At 42.3% G+C, this 20,295-nt stretch overlaps 1 protein-coding gene across 1 annotated transcript; it reads right to left on the reverse strand.

Annotated features, from left to right (window-relative positions):
- Positions 1-1,838: 1,838 nt before the first annotated feature.
- Positions 1,839-16,747, reverse strand: LOC128701079 (uncharacterized). Its single transcript, XM_070080231.1, has 4 exons — positions 16,589-16,747; positions 13,152-13,225; positions 2,763-2,887; positions 1,839-1,971 (listed from the first exon to the last, which is right to left on the reverse strand). The coding sequence occupies exons 1-4, from the start codon at positions 16,686-16,688 to the stop codon at positions 1,887-1,889; spliced, it is 384 nt and encodes a 127-aa protein (XP_069936332.1). The 5' UTR covers positions 16,689-16,747; the 3' UTR covers positions 1,839-1,886.
- Positions 16,748-20,295: the final 3,548 nt, after the last annotated feature.

Below are 20,295 nucleotides of genomic sequence, written 5' to 3' on the forward strand. Positions count from 1 at the left end.
CACTGAGATACACAGTGTGTATATACACTGAGATACACAGTGTGTATATACACTGAGATACACAGTGTGTATATACACTGAGATACACAGTGTGTATATACACTGAGATACACAGTGTGTATATACACTGAGATACACAGTGTGTATATACACTGAGATACACAGTGTGTATATACACTGAGATACACAGTGTGTATATACACTGAGATACACAGTGTGTATATACACTGAGATACACAGTGTGTATATACACTGAGATACACAGTGTGTATATACACTGAGATACACAGTGTGTATATACACTGAGATACACAGTGTGTATATACACTGAGATACACAGTGTGTATATACACTGAGATACACAGTGTGTATATACACTGAGATACACAGTGTGTATATACACTGAGATACACAGTGTGTATATACACTGAGATACACAGTGTGTATATACACTGAGATACACAGTGTGTATATACACTGAGATACACAGTGTGTATATACACTGAGATACACAGTGTGTATATACACTGAGATACACTGTGTATATACACTGAGATACACAGTGTGTATATACACTGAGATACACAGTGTGTATATACACTGAGATATACACACCACTCAGTATATACATGCAGTAAACACTGGTTAATACAAAATAAAACACAGAAAACACCATTTTCTTTATTGACGCTAAAACACAATATAACCATGAAAGCTCTTTGTCCAAGGCACCAGCACCAACCCCTCCACACCACTAATACCCTCACAATAATAATGCCGAGGCAGCTCCGTATTATCAAGTCTCCCAGACTCCCATATTATGAGGCCTTTCGCCTGGCAATACTTCATCAGGAGCTTGCAATATGTATGTCATGCCAAATAAATAAAATTGGTCAATTAGCAAGAACTCGTTTAAGTCCTTTCTAAAATTTTCTCTTATACTTTTAAAGATATATATTTTTCATTTATGTTAATGTAAAAATTAATAATTTTTTACCAAAAGAACCTTAGAAAACTTACCTTATTATAACAAGAACTATTTAATTTAGCCTAATCTAACTAAATATAGTTTAGATAAGTTTATATATTTTTTGCTAGGTTCAGATTAATTTTTGAGAAATTATTGCATACACAAATTTTCGCTTCCCTTATTCGGCAAGAAGAGCATTGCTATTTAAGCCAAAATCACAAGTTTTACCTATTCAGCACCACACACAATCATATATATATATATATATGTCGTGCCGAATAGGCAGAACTTGCAATCTTGGCTTAAATAGCAACGCTCATCTTGCCATATAGGACAAGCGAAAATTTGTGTATGTAATAATTTCGCCAAAATCATTCTGAACCTAATGAGAAAAATATATTTCACTGTGTTTGTTTAGTATTAAATTATTGTAAACAAATCTAAAATATATTTAGTTGGGTTAGGCTAAAATAAATTGTTCTTGTTATAATAAGGTTAGGTCAGTTTTCTAAGATTCTTTTGGTCCAAAATTATAAATTTTTAAATTAACATTAATGAAAAAATATATCTTTAAACATATAAGAGAAAATTTCAGAAAGGACTTAATTTTAAATGAGTTCTTGCTAATTGACCAGTATACAGTGGACCCCCGGTTAACAAATTTTTTTTCATTCCAGTAGTATGTTCAGGTGCCAGTACTGACCGAATTTTTTCCCATAAGGAATATTGTGAAGTAGATTAGTCCATTTCAGACCCCCAAACATACACGTACAAATGCACTTACATAAATACACTTACATAATTGGTCGCATTTGGAGGTGATCGTTAAGCGGGGGGTCCACTGTATATATATATATATATATATATATATATATATATATATATATATATATATATATATATATATATACTTGGTTTAGCAGGTTCCTGCTGATATTCCTGCTTGGTTCAGCAGATTTCTGCTGAAGTCATCTTTAGCCAGAGCTGCTACAAAGGTCCTCCTGCAATGATTATTATCATAATTAAGATACAATTACTATTAGAAGAAGGCACATTGACCATGACTCAGGCAGTAGTTCTTAGAGGCCAATATTCTACTTAATTTAGTAGCTATGTGATCCTTGTGGGTCTAGAGCTCTCCCTGAGTGGTATGTATGCCGGTATATATGTACCTGGGGATATTCACAGCCAGGTATATGTGCTAATAAGATATATATGTACCTGAGGATATACACCGCCAGGTATATTAACTAGTAGCCAGGTATATGCATACTAGAAGATATACAGAGCCAGGTACTGTATAGCCCTTGTGGTTTAGCGCTTCTTTTTGATTATAATTAAACAGCCAGGTATACATGCACCTGGGGATATAGACTGCCAGATATGCACTATTAACCAGGTATATACTCTAATAACCAGGTATATACTCTAATAACCAGGTATATACATACATGCCTGAAGGGTATACATTGGTATATACATGCCTGAGGATATACAGAGTGGGTATATGCCCCAATTACCAGGTATATACATACATGTGGTTATACAGAGCTAGGTATATGCATAACCAGGTATATACAATAATAACCAGGTATATACACGCCTTCGGATCTACAGAACCAGGTATATACACTAGGAGCAGGTATATACAATAATCAGGTATATACATGCCTGCGGATATACAGAACCAGGTATATACACTAGGAGCCAGGCATATACATACCTGAGAATATACAGAGCCAGGCATATATACTAATAATCTGGTATATACATTAACCAGGTATATACGTACCTGAGGATATTCAGAGCCAGGTCAGCGAGGTAACCATGGGCGTGGGCGTGGGTGGTCAGGTTACACACGCCTGCACCGCCCACTGTGGGCGGCACACGACCGTCACCCACATCAACCACCCACACCTGTCAGCCAGATATACCAGGTATATATCATGAGTATATTGAAGCCGCTACATTTGTGTATATTGAGAGACGTATATATGCTGGGGTATATATGCTGATGTGCTGTGGTATATATGCTGGAGTATATATGTGGTAATATATGCTGGGGTATATATGCTGTGGTAATATATGCTGAGGTATATATGCTGTGGTATGTAGCTGTGGTATATATTCTGGGGTATATATGCTGGGGTGCTGTGGTATGTATGCTGGTTATATATGGTGGGGTATATATGCTGAGGTATATATTTTGGGTATGTAAGCTGAGGTATATATTCTGGGGTATATATGCTGAGGTGCTGTGGTATGTATGCTTGGTATATATGCTGGGGTGCTGTGGTATGTATGCTGGGTATATATGCTGTGGTATATATGCTGTGGTATATGTACTGTGGTATATATGCTGTGGTATATATGCTGTGGCAAATGTACTGTGATATATATGCTGTGGTATATATGCTGTGGTATATATGCTGTGGTATATGTACTGTGGTATATATGCTGTGGTATATATGCTGTGGTATATATGCTGTGGTATATATGCTGTGGTATATATGCTGTGGTATATGTACTGTGGTATATATGCTGTGGTATATATGCTGTGGTATATATGCTGTGGTATATGTACTGTGGTATATATGCTGTGGTATATATGCTGTGGTATATATGCTGTGGTATATATGCTGTGGTATATATGCTGTGGTATATGTACTGTGGTATATATGCTGTGGTATATATGCTGTGGTATATATGCTGTGGTATATGTACTGTGGTATATATGCTGTGGTATATATGCTGTGGTATATATGCTGTGGTATATATGCTGTGGTATATGTACTGTGGTATATATGCTGTGGTATATATGCTGTGGCAAATGTACTGTGATATATATGCTGTGGTATATATGCTGTGGTATATATGCTGTGGTATATATGCTGTGGTATATGTACTGTGGTATATATGCTGTGGTATATATGCTGTGGTATATATGCTGTGGTATATGTACTGTGGTATATATGCTGTGGTATATGTACTGTGGTATATATGCTGTGGTATATATGCTGTGGTATATATGCTGTGGTATATATGCTGTGGTATATATGCTGTGGTATATGTACTGTGGTATATATGCTGTGGTATATATGCTGTGGTATATATGCTGTGGTATATGTACTGTGGTATATATGCTGTGGTATATGTACTGTGGTATATATGCTGTGGTATATATGCTGTGGTATATATGCTGTGGTATATATGCTGTGGTATATGTACTGTGGTATATATGCTGTGGTATATATGCTGTGGTATATATGCTGTGGTATATATGCTGTGGTATATGTACTGTGGTATATATGCTGTGGTATATATGCTGTGGTATATATGCTGTGGTATATATGCTGTGGTATATATGCTGTGGTATATATGCTGTGGTATATATGCTGTGGTATATGTACTGTGGTATATATGCTGTGGTATATGTACTGTGGTATATATGCTGTGGTATATATGCTGTGGTATATGTACTGTGGTATATATGCTGTGGTATATATGCTGTGGTATATGTACTGTGGTATATATGCTGTGGTATATATGCTGTGGTATATATGCTGTGGTATATATGCTGTGGTATATGTACTGTGGTATATATGCTGTGGTATATGTACTGTGGTATATGTACTGTGGTATATGTACTGTGGTATATGTACTGTGGTATATGTTCTGTGGTATATGTACTGTGGTATATGTACTGTGGTATATGTACTGTGGTATATGTACTGTGGTATATGTTCTGTGGTATATATGTTGTGGTATATGTACTGTGGTATATGTACTGTGGTATATGTACTGTGGTATATGTACTGTGGTATATGTACTGTGGTATATGTACTGTGGTATATGTACTGTGGTATATGTTCTGTGGTATATGTACTGTGGTATATGTACTGTGGTATATGTACTGTGGTATATGTACTGTGGTATATGTACTGTGGTATATGTACTGTGGTATATATGCTGTGGTATATATGCTGTGGTATATGTACTGTGGTATATATGCTGTGGTATATGTACTGTGGTATATGTACTGTGGTATATGTACTGTGGTATATGTACTGTGGTATATGTTCTGTGGTATATGTACTGTGGTATATGTACTGTGGTATATGTACTGTGGTATATGTACTGTGGTATATATGCTGTGGTATATGTACTGTGGTATATGTACTGTGGTATATGTACTGTGGTATATATGCTGTGGTATATGTACTGTGGTATATGTACTGTGGTATATGTACTGTGGTATATGTACTGTGGTATATGTACTGTGGTATATGTACTGTGGTATATATGCTGTGGTATATGTACTGTGGTATATATGCTGTGGTATATGTACTGTGGTATATGTACTGTGGTATATGTACTGTGGTATATATGCTGTGGTATATATGCTGTGGTATATGTACTGTGGTATATATGCTGTGGTATATGTACTGTGGTATATGTACTGTGGTATATGTACTGTGGTATATGTACTGTGGTATATGTACTGTGGTATATGTACTGTGGTATATATGCTGTGGTATATATGCTGTGGTATATGTACTGTGGTATATATGCTGTGGTATATGTACTGTGGTATATGTACTGTGGTATATGTACTGTGGTATATGTACTGTGGTATATGTACTGTGGTATATGTACTGTGGTATATATGCTGTGGTATATATGCTGTGGTATATGTACTGTGGTATATGTACTGTGGTATATGTACTGTGGTATATGTACTGTGGTATATATGCTGTGGTATATGTACTGTGGTATATATGCTGTGGTATATGTACTGTGGTATATGTACTGTGGTATATGTACTGTGGTATATGTACTGTGGTATATATGCTGTGGTATATGTACTGTGGTATATATGCTGTGGTATATGTACTGTGGTATATGTACTGTGGTATATGTACTGTGGTATATGTACTGTGGTATATGTACTGTGGTATATGTACTGTGGTATATGTACTGTGGTATATGTACTGTGGTATATATGCTGTGGTATATGTACTGTGGTATATATGCTGTGGTATATGTACTGTGGTATATGTACTGTGGTATATATGCTGTGGTATATGTACTGTGGTATATATGCTGTGGTATATGTACTGTGGTATATGTACTGTGGTATATGTACTGTGGTATATGTACTGTGGTATATGTAATGTGGTATCTGTACGGTGGTATATGTACGGTGGTATATATGCTGTGGTATATGTATGCTGTGGTTTCTGTAGTGTGGTATCTGTACTGTGGTATCTATGCTGTGGTATATGTACTGTGGTATATGTACTGTGGTATATGTACTGTGGTATATGTACTGTGGTATATGTACTGTGGTATATGTACTGTGGTATATATGTACTGTGGTATATGTACTGTGGTATATATGCTGTGGTATATGTACTGTGGTATATATGCTGTGGTATATGTACTGTGGTATATGTACTGTGTATATACTGTGGTATATGTACTGTGGTACTGTGGTATATGTACTGTGGTATATGTACTGTGGTATATGTACTGTGGTATATGCTGTGGTATATGTACTGTGGTATATGTACTGTGGTATATGTACTGTGGTATATGTACTGTGGTATATATGCTGTGGTATATGTACTGTGGTATATGTACTGTGGTATATGTACTGTGGTATATGTACTGTGGTACTGTGGTATATATGCTGTGGTATATATGCTGTGGTATATATGCTGTGGTATATGTACTGTGGTATATGTACTGTGGTATATGTACTGTGGTATATGTACTGTGGTATATATGCTGTGGTATATATGCTGTGGTATATATGCTGTGGTATATGTACTGTGGTATATATGCTGTGGTATATATGCTGTGGTATATGTACTGTGGTATATATGCTGTGGTATATGTACTGTGGTATATGTACTGTGGTATATGTACTGTGGTATATGTACTGTGGTATATGTACTGTGGTATATGTACTGTGGTATATGTACTGTGGTATATATGCTGTGGTATATGTACTGTGGTATATGTACTGTGGTATATATGCTGTGGTATATGTACTGTGGTATATGTACTGTGGTATATGTACTGTGGTATATATGCTGTGGTATATATGCTGTGGTATATATGCTGTGGTATATGTTCTGTGGTATATATGCTGTGGTATATGTACTGTGGTATATGTACTGTGGTATATGTACTGTGGTATATACGCTGTTATATTACTGTGGTATATGTACTGTGGTATATGTACTGTGGTATATGTACTGTGGTATATATGCTGTGGTATATGTACTGTGGTATATATGCTGTGGTATATATGCTGTGGTATATGTACTGTGGTATATGTACTGTGGTATATGTACTGTGGTATATGTACTGTGGTATATGTACTGTGGTATATATGCTGTGGTATATGTACTGTGGTATATGTACTGTGGTATATGTACTGTGGTATATGTACTGTGGTATATGTACTGTGGTATATGTACTGTGGTATATGTACTGTGGTATATATGCTGTGGTATATGTACTGTGGTATATGTACTGTGGTATATGTACTGTGGTATATGTACTGTGGTATATATGCTGTGGTATATTTACTGTGGTATATGTACTGTGGTATATGTACTGTGGTATATATGCTGTGGTATATATGCTGTGGTATATATGCTGTGGTATATGTACTGTGGTATATATGCTGTGGTATATATGCTGTGGTATATATGCTGTGGTATATGTACTGTGGTATATATGCTGTGGTATATGTACTGTGGTATATGTACTGTGGTATATATGCTGTGGTATATGTACTGTGGTATATGTACTGTGGTATATGTACTGTGGTATATGTACTGTGGTATATATGCTGTGGTATATATGCTGTGGTATATGTACTGTGGTATATGTACTGTGGTATATATGCTGTGGTATATGTACTGTGGTATATGTACTGTGGTATATGTACTGTGGTATATGTACTGTGGTATATATTGCTGTGGTATATATGGTCTGTGGTATATGTACTGTGGTATATATGCTGTGGTATATGTACTGTGGTATATGTACTGTGGTATATGTACTGTGGTATATGTACTGTGGTATATATGCTGTGTATGTACTGTGGTATATGTACTGTGGTATATGTACTGTGGTATATATACTGTGGTATATATGCTGTGGTATATGTACTGTGGTATATGTACTGTGGTATATATGCTGTGGTATATGTACTGTGGTATATGTACTGTGGTATATATGCTGTGGTATATATGCTGTGGTATATGTACTGTGGTATATGTACTGTGGTATATGTACTGTGGTATATGTACTGTGGTATATATGCTGTGGTATATGTACTGTGGTATATGTACTGTGGTATATCTCCTGTGGTATATCTGCTGTGGTATATCTGCTGTGGTATATGTGCTGTGGTATATGTGCTGTGGTATATATGCTGTGGTATATATGCTGTGGTATATGTACTGTGGTATATATGCTGTGGTATATGTACTGTGGTATATGTACTGTGGTATATGTACTGTGGTATATGTACTGTGGTATATGTACTGTGGTATATGTACTGTGGTATATGTACTGTGGTATATATGCTGTGGTATATGTACTGTGGTATATGTACTGTGGTATATATATATGCTGTGGTATATATGCTGTGGTATATATGTACTGTGGTATATGTACTGTGGTATATATGCTGTGGTATATGCTGTGGTATATGTACTGTGGTATATGTACTGTGGTATATGTACTGTGGTATATGTACTGTGGTATATGTACTGTGGTATATGTACTGTGGTATATATGCTGTGGTATATGTACTGTGGTATATGTACTGTGGTATATATGCTGTGGTATATATGCTGTGGTATATGTACTGTGGTATATGTACTGTGGTATATATGCTGTGGTATATGTACTGTGGTATATGTACTGTGGTATATGTACTGTGGTATATGTACTGTGGTATATGTACTGTGGTATATGTACTGTGGTATATGTACTGTGGTATATGTACTGTGGTATATATGCTGTGGTATATGTACTGTGGTATATGTACTGTGGTATATGTACTGTGGTATATGTACTGTGGTATATATGCTGTGGTATATATGCTGTGGTATATATGCTGTGGTATATGTACTGTGGTATATATGCTGTGGTATATATGCTGTGGTATATGTACTGTGGTATATATGCTGTGGTATATGTACTGTGGTATATGTACTGTGGTATATGTACTGTGGTATATGTACTGTGGAATATGTACTGTGGTATATGTACTGTGGTATATGTACTCGTGGTATATGTACTGTGGTATATATGCTGTGGTATATATGCTGTGGTATATGTACTGTGGTATATGTACTGTGGTATATATGCTGTGGTATATGTACTGTGGTATATGTACTGTGGTATATGTACTGTGGTATATGTACTGTGGTATATGTACTGTGGTATATGTACTGTGGTATATATGCTGTGGTATATATGCTGTGGTATATATGCTGTGGTATATGTACTGTGGTATATGTACTGTGGTATATGTACTGTGGTATATGTACTGTGGTATATATGCTGTGGTATATATGCTGTGGTATATATGCTGTGGTATATGTACTGTGGTATATATGCTGTGGTATATATGCTGTGGTATATGTACTGTGGTATATATGCTGTGGTATATGTACTGTGGTATATGTACTGTGGTATATGTACTGTGGTATATGTACTGTGGAATATGTACTGTGGTATATGTACTGTGGTATATGTACTGTGGTATATGTACTGTGGTATATATGCTGTGGTATATATGCTGTGGTATATATGCTGTGGTATATGTACTGTGGTATATATGCTGTGGTATATATGCTGTGGTATATGTACTGTGGTATATATGCTGTGGTATATGTACTGTGGTATATATGCTGTGGTATATGTACTGTGGTATATATGCTGTGGTATATGTACTGTGGTATATGTACTGTGGTATATGTACTGTGGTATATGTACTGTGGTATATGTACTGTGGTATATGTACTGTGGTATATATGCTGTGGTATATGTACTGTGGTATATGTACTGTGGTATATGTACTGTGGTATATGTACTGTGGTATATGTACTGTGGTATATGTACTGTGGTATATGTACTGTGGTATATGTACTGTGGTATATGTACTGTGGTATATGTACTGTGGTATATGTACTGTGGTATATGTACTGTGGTATATATGCTGTGGTATATGTACTGTGGTATATATGCTGTGGTATATGTACTGTGGTATATATGCTGTGGTATATGTACTGTGGTATATGTACTGTGGTATATGTACTGTGGTATATATGCTGTGGTATATGTACTGTGGTATATATGCTGTGGTATATGTACTGTGGTATATATGCTGTGGTATATGTACTGTGGTATATGTACTGTGGTATATGTACTGTGGTATATATGCTGTGGTATATGTACTGTGGTATATGTACTGTGGTATATGTACTGTGGTATATATGCTGTGGTATATGTACTGTGGTATATGTACTGTGGTATATGTACTGTGGTATATGTACTGTGGTATATGTACTGTGGTATATGTACTGTGGTATATGTACTGTGGTATATGTACTGTGGTATATGTACTGTGGTATATGTACTGTGGTATATATGCTGTGGTATATGTACTGTGGTATATGTACTGTGGTATATATGCTGTGGTATATATGCTGTGGTATATGTACTGTGGTATATGTACTGTGGTATATGTACTGTGGTATATGTACTGTGGTATATGTACTGTGGTATATGTACTGTGGTATATGTACTGTGGTATATGTACTGTGGTATATATGCTGTGGTATATGTACTGTGGTATATGTACTGTGGTATATATGCTGTGGTATATGTACTGTGGTATATGTACTGTGGTATATGTACTGTGGTATATGTACTGTGGTATATGTACTGTGGTATATGTACTGTGGTATATGTACTGTGGTATATGTACTGTGGTATATGTACTGTGGTATATGTACTGTGGTATATGTACTGTGGTATATGTACTGTGGTATATGTACTGTGGTATATATGCTGTGGTATATGTACTGTGGTATATGTACTGTGGTATATGTACTGTGGTATATGTACTGTGGTATATGTACTGTGGTATATGTACTGTGGTATATGTACTGTGGTATATATGCTGTGGTATATGTACTGTGGTATATGTACTGTGGTATATGTACTGTGGTATATATGCTGTGGTATATGTACTGTGGTATATATGCTGTGGTATATGTACTGTGGTATATATGCTGTGGTATATGTACTTTGGTATATGTACTGTGGTATATGTACTGTGGTATATATGCTGTGGTATATGTACTGTGGTATATGTACTGTGGTATATGTACTGTGGTATATGTACTGTGGTATATGTACTGTGGTATATATGCTGTGGTATATGTACTGTGGTATATGTACTGTGGTATATATGCTGTGGTATATGTACTGTGGTATATATGCTGTGGTATATGTACTGTGGTATATGTACTGTGGTATATGTACTGTGGTATATGTACTGTGGTATATGTACTGTGGTATATATGCTGTGGTATATGTACTGTGGTATATGTACTGTGGTATATGTACTGTGGCATATGTACTGTGGTATATATGCTGTGGCATATGTACTGTGGTACAACCCTGATGATTTCATAGCAACTCGTACCAGCTTAGCTCAAAGTGTTTTTAGAAGAATCCGTGAAACACTTCATAAATCAACAGCAGAATTTACAAGAGTCGCAAACACTCGAGCAAAGTCATCCAAAATCAAAGTAGGTTCGAGAGTTATGCTGATTAACTTTAACAAAACATCTGCAATGCCAAAGCTTGATCAAAAGTTTGTTGGTCCTTATCGCGTAGTTGAACATATCACTGGTAATAAGTATAAGGTTAGAGAAATTAGTACTGGTCAGTATAAAGAATCGCATTTAGATCATATGAAGTTAGTATGTGATGATAATGATGTTCCAACCCAGACTATTGTGACAGACTCTGACAATCCTCCTGATCCTGTACTCTCTACCTCTGATACTCAGTCAGACGATCAACCTGAGTGTCGTTATTCCCTACGTACATGACAGGTATTGAGAAATCCTCAAGTATCATTTGTTACTTCCAATTCAGATTTGCCTCAAATACAGCATGAGTTAGCCAGTGCAACAGAGTTTGATCCTCCCAGAGATGACACCCATTCTGCATATGTCAATCTCACCCTAGCAGAGTTGGGGTTAAATGTAAATAACCTGTATAGATGAATAATTACAGTATCAACTTATCAGTGTTCAAGAATTTTTTTTTGTGCTCACGTTCTCTCCGAATTCTGAGAGTTAACAGTCTAGATTTGAGTGCACCGAATCTGCCTTTCTGTTAAACCTTTCTTTGTATATATTCCTTCCTCAGAATCCGTAGATCACATGAATACAGATCGATCGATCAAATTTTTTTTTTTATAACTTCTATTGTGTAATCTCAATGTTGAGTTTCATTCGATGAGTTGTGCTATATTATACAGTTTTATTACAGTTTCAGTTACGTAAGCTTCCATTCCAATATTCTACTTATGTATGTTATAATGTTCAATTGTTGTGTACTTTGACATTGTATAGAATCAGCCCAAGCCGTACACCTGCCATTTCTAGTTTGTATTAGTTGTATGTCGGGACGACATACGTTAGCGTCGCCGAGCTCTCAGTAGTAGTACCAGTTCCTAGTAACCAGTTACCAGTAACCAGTGTACCAGTAGATGACTCACAACCAACCGTCTCTGCGTGAATCACTGACTGTATTCATATTGCTGCTGACCATAGCAGGATTTCAACCACCCTCACCCTTAGGCACTTATGGGTCAGTCAGGCTAGGGAGCAGAGAGAGGCAGGACGGCTGTTGCTGTTGGCGCTTTCCCACACTTTCCGTTATATTATACGTACTACCAACCTACGTGAGTATTCTTACCCTATCCACGTTTTCGAAACCCACATGACACTGTGGTATATATGCTGTGGTATATGTACTGTGGTATATATGCTAGGGTATATGTACTATGGTATATATGCTGTGGTATATATACTGTGGTATATATGCTAGGGTATATAATAAGACTCACTGGTAGTTGGGTGGTCATAAAGGTCAGCTCCTGCAGTAAGGTCCTGGACCAGGAGCTGGAGCTTCGTCTCTCACCTGAAATATAACGTTATCAAGTTCCTGTTGTCTTATAAACAATAATAATAATATTTTATTATTATTTTTTTTTTATTATCACACTGGCCGATTCCCACCAAGGCAGGGTGACCCACCATGGCAGGGTGACCCACCATGGCAGGGTGACCCACCATGGCAGGGTGACCCACCATGGCAGGGTGACCCACCATGGCAGGGTGACCCACCATGGCAGGGTGACCCACCATGGCAGGGTGACCCACCATGGCAGGGTGACCCACCATGGCAGGGTGACCCACCATGGCAGGGTGACCCACCATGGCAGGGTGACCCACCATGGCAGGGTGACCCACCATGGCAGGGTGACCCACCATGGCAGGGTGACCCACCATGGCAGGGTGACCCACCATGGCAGGGTGACCCACCATGGCAGGGTGACCCACCATGGCAGGGTGACCCACCATGGCAGGGTGACCCACCATGGCAGGGTGACCCACCATGGCAGGGTGACCCACCATGGCAGGGTGACCCACCATGGCAGGGTGACCCACCATGGCAGGGTGACCCACCATGGCAGGGTGACCCACCATGGCAGGGTGACCCACCATGGCAGGGTGACCCACCATGGCAGGGTGACCCACCAAGGCAGGGTGACCCACCATGGCAGGGTGACCCACCATGGCAGGGTGACCCACCATGGCAGGGTGACCCACCATGGCAGGGTGACCCACCATGGCAGGGTGACCCACCAAGGCAGGGTGACCCACCATGGCAGGGTGACCCACCAAGGCAGGGTGACCCACCAAGGCAGGGTGACCCACCAAGGCAGGGTGACCCACCATGGCAGGGTGACCCACCATGGCAGGGTGACCCACCAAGGCAGGGTGACCCACCATGGCAGGGTGACCCACCATGGCAGGGTGACCCACCATGGCAGGGTGACCCACAATGGCAGGGTGACCCACCAAGGCAGGGTGACCCACCATGGCAGGGTGACCCACCAAGGCAGGGTGACCCACCAAGGCAGGGTGACCCACCAAGGCAGGGTGACCCACCATGGCAGGGTGACCCACCAAGGCAGGGTGACCCACCATGGCAGGGTGACCCACCAAGGCAGGGTGACCCACCAAGGCAGGGTGACCCACCAAGGCAGGGTGACCCACCAAGGCAGGGTTACCCACCAAGGCAGGGTGACCCACCAAGGCAGGGTGGACCACCAAGGCAGGGTGACCCACCAAGGCAGGGTGACCCACCAAGGCAGGGTGGTCCACCAAGGCAGGGTGGACCACCAAGGCAGGGTGACCCACCAAGGCAGGGTGACCCACCAAGGCAGGGTGACCCACCAAGGCAGGGTGGACCACCAAGGCAGGGTGGACCACCAAGGCAGGGTGGACCACCAAGGCAGGGTGACCCACCAAGGCAGGGTGGACCACCAAGGCAGGGTGACCCACCAAGGCAGGGTGACCCACCAAGGCAGGGTGACCCACCAAGGCAGGGTGGACCACCAAGGCAGGGTGGACCACCATGGCAGGGTGACCCACCAATGCAGGGTGACCCACCAAGGCAGGGTGGACCACCAAGGCAGGGTGGACCACCAAGGCAGGGTGACCCACCAAGGCAGGGTGACCCACCAAGGCAGGGTGACCCACCAAGGCAGGGTGACCCACCAAGGCAGGGTGACCCACCAAGGCAGGGTGACCCACCAAGGCAGGGTGACCCACCAAGGCAGGGTGACCCACCAAGGCAGGGTGACCCACCAAGGCAGGGTTACCCACCAAGGCAGGGTGACCCACCAAGGCAGGGTGGACCACCAAGGCAGGGTGACCCACCAAGGCAGGGTGGACCACCAAGGCAGGGTGACCCACCAAGGCAGGGTGACCCATCAAGGCAGGGTGACCCACCAAGGCAGGGTGGCCCACCAAGGCAGGGTGACCCACCAAGGCAGGGTGGACCACCAAGGCAGGGTGGACCACCAAGGCAGGGTGGACCACCAAGGCAGGGTGACCCACCAAGGCAGGGTGGACCACCAAGGCAGGGTGACCCACCAAGGCAGGGTGACCCACCAAGGCAGGGTGACCCACCAAGGCAGGGTGGACCACCAAGGCAGGGTGGACCACCAAGGCAGGGTGACCCACCAATGCAGGGTGACCCACCAAGGCAGGGTGGACCACCAAGGCAGGGTGGACCACCAAGGCAGGGTGACCCACCAAGGCAGGGTGACCCACCAAGGCAGGGTGACCCACCAAGGCAGGGTGACCCACCAAGGCAGGGTGACCCACCAAGGCAGGGTGACCCACCAAGGCAGGGTGACCCACCAAGGCAGGGTGACCCACCAAGGCAGGGTGACCCACCAAGGCAGGGTGACCCACCAAGGCAGGGTGACCCACCAAGGCAGGGTGGCCCACCAAGGCAGGGTGACCCACCAAGGCAGGGTGGACCACCAAGGCAGGGTGACCCACCAAGGCAGGGTGACCCATCAAGGCAGGGTGACCCACCAAGGCAGGGTGGCCCACCAAGGCAGGGTGGCCCGAAAAAGAAAAACTTTCACCATCATTCACTCCATCACTGTCTTGCCAGAAGGGTGCTTTACACTACAGTTTTTAAACTGCAACATTAACACCCCTCCTTCAGAGTGCAGGCACTGTACTTCCCATCTCCAGGACTCAAGTCCGGCCTGCCGGTTTCCCTGAATCCCTTCATAAATGTTACTTTGCTCACACTCCAACAGCACGTCAAGTATTAAAAACCATTTGTCTCCATTCACTCCTATCAAACACGCTCACGCATGCCTGCTGGAAGTCCAAGCCCCTAGCACACAAAACCTCCTTTACCCCCTCCCTCCAACCCTTCCTAGGCCGACTCCTACCCCGCCTTCCTTCCACTACAGACTGATACACTCTTGAAGTTATTCTGTTTCGCTCCATTCTCTCTACATGTCCGAACCACCTCAACAACCCTTCCTCAGCCCTCTGGACAACAGTTTTGGTAATCCTGCACCTCCTCCTAACTTCCAAACTACGAATTCTCTGCATTATATTCACACCACACATTGCCCTCAGACATGACATCTCCACTGCCTCCAGCCTTCTCCTCGCTGCAACATTCATCACCCATGCTTCACACCCATATAAGAGCGTTGGTAAAACTATACTCTCATACATTCCCCTCTTTGTCTCCAAGGACAAAGTTCTTTGTCTCCACAGACTCCTAAGTGCACCACTCACTCTTTTTCCCTCATCAATTCTATGATTCACCTCATAATAATAATAATAATAATAATAATAATAATAATAATAATAATAATAATAATAATAATAATAATAATAATAATAATAATAATAATAATAATAATAATAATAATAATCATAATAATAATATAATTACCTTGATTATCGTTGCCACTGTTATTGCCCATTATCAAGTCGTCTTTTCTTCCTTCTTTCCTCTCCTCCACCTCCCTCTCTCCTCCATTATTCTCCTCCATCTCTCCAACACCTCCATTCGTCGCTTCTACAGAAGTTATCCCTTTTAAAATCGTCTTCCTGTTGGAGAAAATAATGAATTAATTTATTGTATCTATTGTTTTCTACAATTTATCTATCTGTCAGATTTTGTCTATTATATTTCTCCATCTATTAAAAATAATAGACAAAAATATATTCATTCAGTTAAAAGATATTACATCAAAACTGTTTTTAGAAATATTGGTTCAACTTATCTAAATTATTAATACGTATTATAATCATGGAGGAAGCGTTAAACCCGGAGGATTATACAGTACCTGCGGGGGGGGGGGATGTGGAAGGCATTCAGGCTTAATTCGGGGAACTGGAGCACAGATCCAATTCCCTAAATCAAGAGCCCCTCACCACCAACAAGGAACCTTCCTTGAGGGGTCAACTTATTTAAATCATTGGTGACTTACGGCTGACAGGACGTCAGTTTTCCTGAAGAAACTACACAAGATCGTCACTTCTCTACCAATTTCTGAACTCAACTCGTCTATTGAAACTCAAAATACTTGAGGTACTGTTAACAACACAAAAATCCCAGATACATCGTCCATGCTCAAGGTGACCTTCTCTGATGAACATGGCAGCCGTGGCTGCCACGTCTTTCTGTGTATTAAGATAAGATTTCGTTCAGATTTTTAACCCCGGAGGGTTAGCCACTCAGGATAAGCCAAGAAAGTCAGTGCGTCATCCAGGACTGTCTAACTTATTTCCATTGTGGTCCTTAATCTTGTTCACCCAGGATGCCACCCACACCAGTCCACTAACACCCAGGTACCTATTTGCTGCTAGGTGAACAGGACAACAGGTGTAAGGAAACGTGTCGAAATGTTTCCACCCGCCGGGAATCGAACCCGGGCCCTCCATGTGTGAAGCGGAAGCATTAACCATCAGGCCACCGGACCACTGGGCCACTTCGTCAGCCCCACCTACATCGAAGCTGAAAGATTTCACTACATCCAACATTGCTGGAACTGTTATTCTGATCTGTACAACATGTGGTAGTGAGGGACACACTTTTAGTTCCTGTACCGCCGCTGCTCCGTCTCCACCAACTTATTTAAACTGCAAAAGCAATGATCACCACACTCTTGCAGCAAAATGTCCTGTTAGAAAGGACATTATTAAGAAAACTCAAGATACAGTGCAGAAAAAATCATCTTCCAAGTCACCAACGCATGACGCAATTGCAAAGTTGCAGGAAGATACTACAAACTCCTTCAAGCTTCTACAGAACCCGCCTCCACCACTGTCTTAACGAAGATCAACTACTGTCTGCTATATGCTCGTGTACAGAATATGGCTGTACCTGGATCCTTCAACACCACCACTAACGAGCAATTCGCCTTGAACAACATGCCATCATTTGTATTTCCAGCTTCACCTTCGGCAGATATTCTCAAATTCACGGAAGACTTAGTCGCCACCTCAGCTTCCACAGTAACTCCTCCATCTCTGCCAACTAGTGAGGTCACTCCAACAACAACCAATGAGAAGCCTCTACCACCATCACTCCCCCATGGAAACCCACCAATCACAGACCTTGCCACCAGCAACATCTTCCTCCTCGTCTACTGAAGCCAACATCGAGTCTTCACCTCCACCTTCATCACCGCCTGCCAAGAGGGCTAAACCCGTGCCAACAACACCATCTTACGACCCTCGACGTGATCCAGTTCCTGATGATGACTCTTATTGTCCATGGAAAGTAATCACCCTCTACACCACAGTTCACTACGGTCAAGATAGACTGTTATCTGAACTACACCAGGAGGCCTGGTCACAGACCGGGCCGCGGGGGCGTTGACCCCCGGAACTCTCTCCAGGTAAACTCCAGGTAAACACACACTAACAAGACTGTCAAGTTTACCATCGATCCTGGTGCTGGTATAATTACACTTTCTAATCTCCTAGAGATCATTCAAGATCGCTCTCAGCATCCCTGCAATCAACACTTGCTAACACATCTCATGATCCTCCCGCTCCAACGATTTAAACGTCTTGTTAATGGATCTGGTGACTCACGAAATCGTAATGACACGACTGCAAACAAACCATACCACAGGCGGGATTGAACCCGCGGTCAGAGAGTCTCAAAACTCCAGACCGTCGCGTTGGATCTGGTATCAGGACGCTAGAAATTGTTAAACAACGTCGCAACTCGAAGTAACAGCCTAACACCATAACCTGATCAATCAACGACGAGCTCCTCTCTTGTCCCCTGCAGCCAACTGTCACCAGTAAGTCTCAGTTTCTTCCATCCAGGAAGGTGCAGTCAGCCTCTGCAGAGTTCCAGTGCCTTCTACATCGTCTTCGTCAGTGTTTTCCAGACTTAGCAGTTGGATCTAGTCGTGACTCTTCTCTCCTCGACTCAACACATTCCTCTCACCCTCTATTCTTCGCCCTGTCCCCACTAGCCCCTCGCCCCTCGCCCCCTCGCCCCTCACCCCTCGCCCCTCGCCCCTCGCCCCTCGCCCCTCGCCCCTCGCCCCTCGCCACTCGCCCTTTGCCCCTCCCCCCTCGCCCCTCGCCCGTCGCCCCTCGCCCCTCGCCCCTCGCCCCTCGCCCCTCGCCCTTCGCCCCTCGCCCCTCGCCCCTGTAACCACAATTAGGTGTATTAGGTGAGTACATCCCACTTGCGCACCACAACTTTCAACCTCTTGTATAGCCCCTAATTCTTCAACTTCCCCTCAAACCCCCTCCAGGGAGGTTCCTTGATGCTGGTGAGGGGCTCTTGATCAAGGGACCCTCCAGGGAGGTTCCTTGATGCTGGTGAGGGGCTCTTGATCAAGAGACCCTCCAGGAAGGTTCCTTGATGCTGGTGAGGGGATCTTGATCTAGGGACCCTCCAGGGAGGTTCCTTGATGCTGGTGAGGGGCTCTTGATCAAGGGACCCTCCAGGGAGGTTCCTTATGCTGGTGAGGGGCTCTTGATTAAGGGACCCTCCAGGGAGGTTCCTTGATGCTGGTGAGGGGCTCTTGATCAAGGGACCCTCCAGGGAGGTTCCTTGATGCTGGTGAGGGGCTCTTGATGTATATAATACCTGCCTTGCTACTGCCACACTGACCCGAGGAACTATAGAGCTGCCAGTCTACTAGAAACCCTGGGAAGGGCGTTTCAACGACCAGGACAAGACTCTGGACTCACCTAGATATTAACTACCCCCTGACTGACCAACAGGACTCACCTAGACATTAACTACCCCCTGACTGACCAACAGGACTCACCTAGACATTAACTACCCCCTGACTGACCAACAGGACTCACCTAGACATTAACTACCCCCTGACTGACCAACAGGACTCACCTAGACATTAACTACCCCCTGACTGACCAACAGGACTCACCTAGACATTAACTACCCCCTGACTGACCAACAGGACTCACCTAGACATTAACTACCCCCTGACTGACCAACAGGACTCACCTAGACATTAACTACCCCCTGACTGACCAACAGGACTCACCTAGATATTAACTACCCCCTGACTGACCAACAGGACTCACCTAGACATTAACTACCCCCTGACTGACTAACAGGACTCACCTAGACATTAACTACCCCCTGACTGACCAACA

The sequence above is a fragment of the Cherax quadricarinatus genome, unplaced genomic scaffold (assembly GCF_038502225.1).
Source record: "Cherax quadricarinatus isolate ZL_2023a unplaced genomic scaffold, ASM3850222v1 Contig239, whole genome shotgun sequence".
NCBI classification, from domain to species: domain Eukaryota; kingdom Metazoa; phylum Arthropoda; class Malacostraca; order Decapoda; family Parastacidae; genus Cherax; species Cherax quadricarinatus.

Excerpts from the sequence above, each read along its gene's own strand:
- LOC128701079 (XM_070080231.1), bottom strand. The coding sequence starts at position 16,688 with ATGGAGGAGAATAATGGAGGAGAGAGGGAGGTGGAGGAGAGGAAAGAA. Across the intron at positions 13,226-16,588 it reads CAGTGGCAACGATAATCAAG|GTGAGAGACGAAGCTCCAGC; the intron begins GTAATTATATTA and ends GTTATATTTCAG. Across the intron at positions 2,888-13,151 it reads TTATGACCACCCAACTACCA|GTGTGGGTGGTTGATGTGGG; the intron begins GTGAGTCTTATT and ends TCTGGCTGACAG.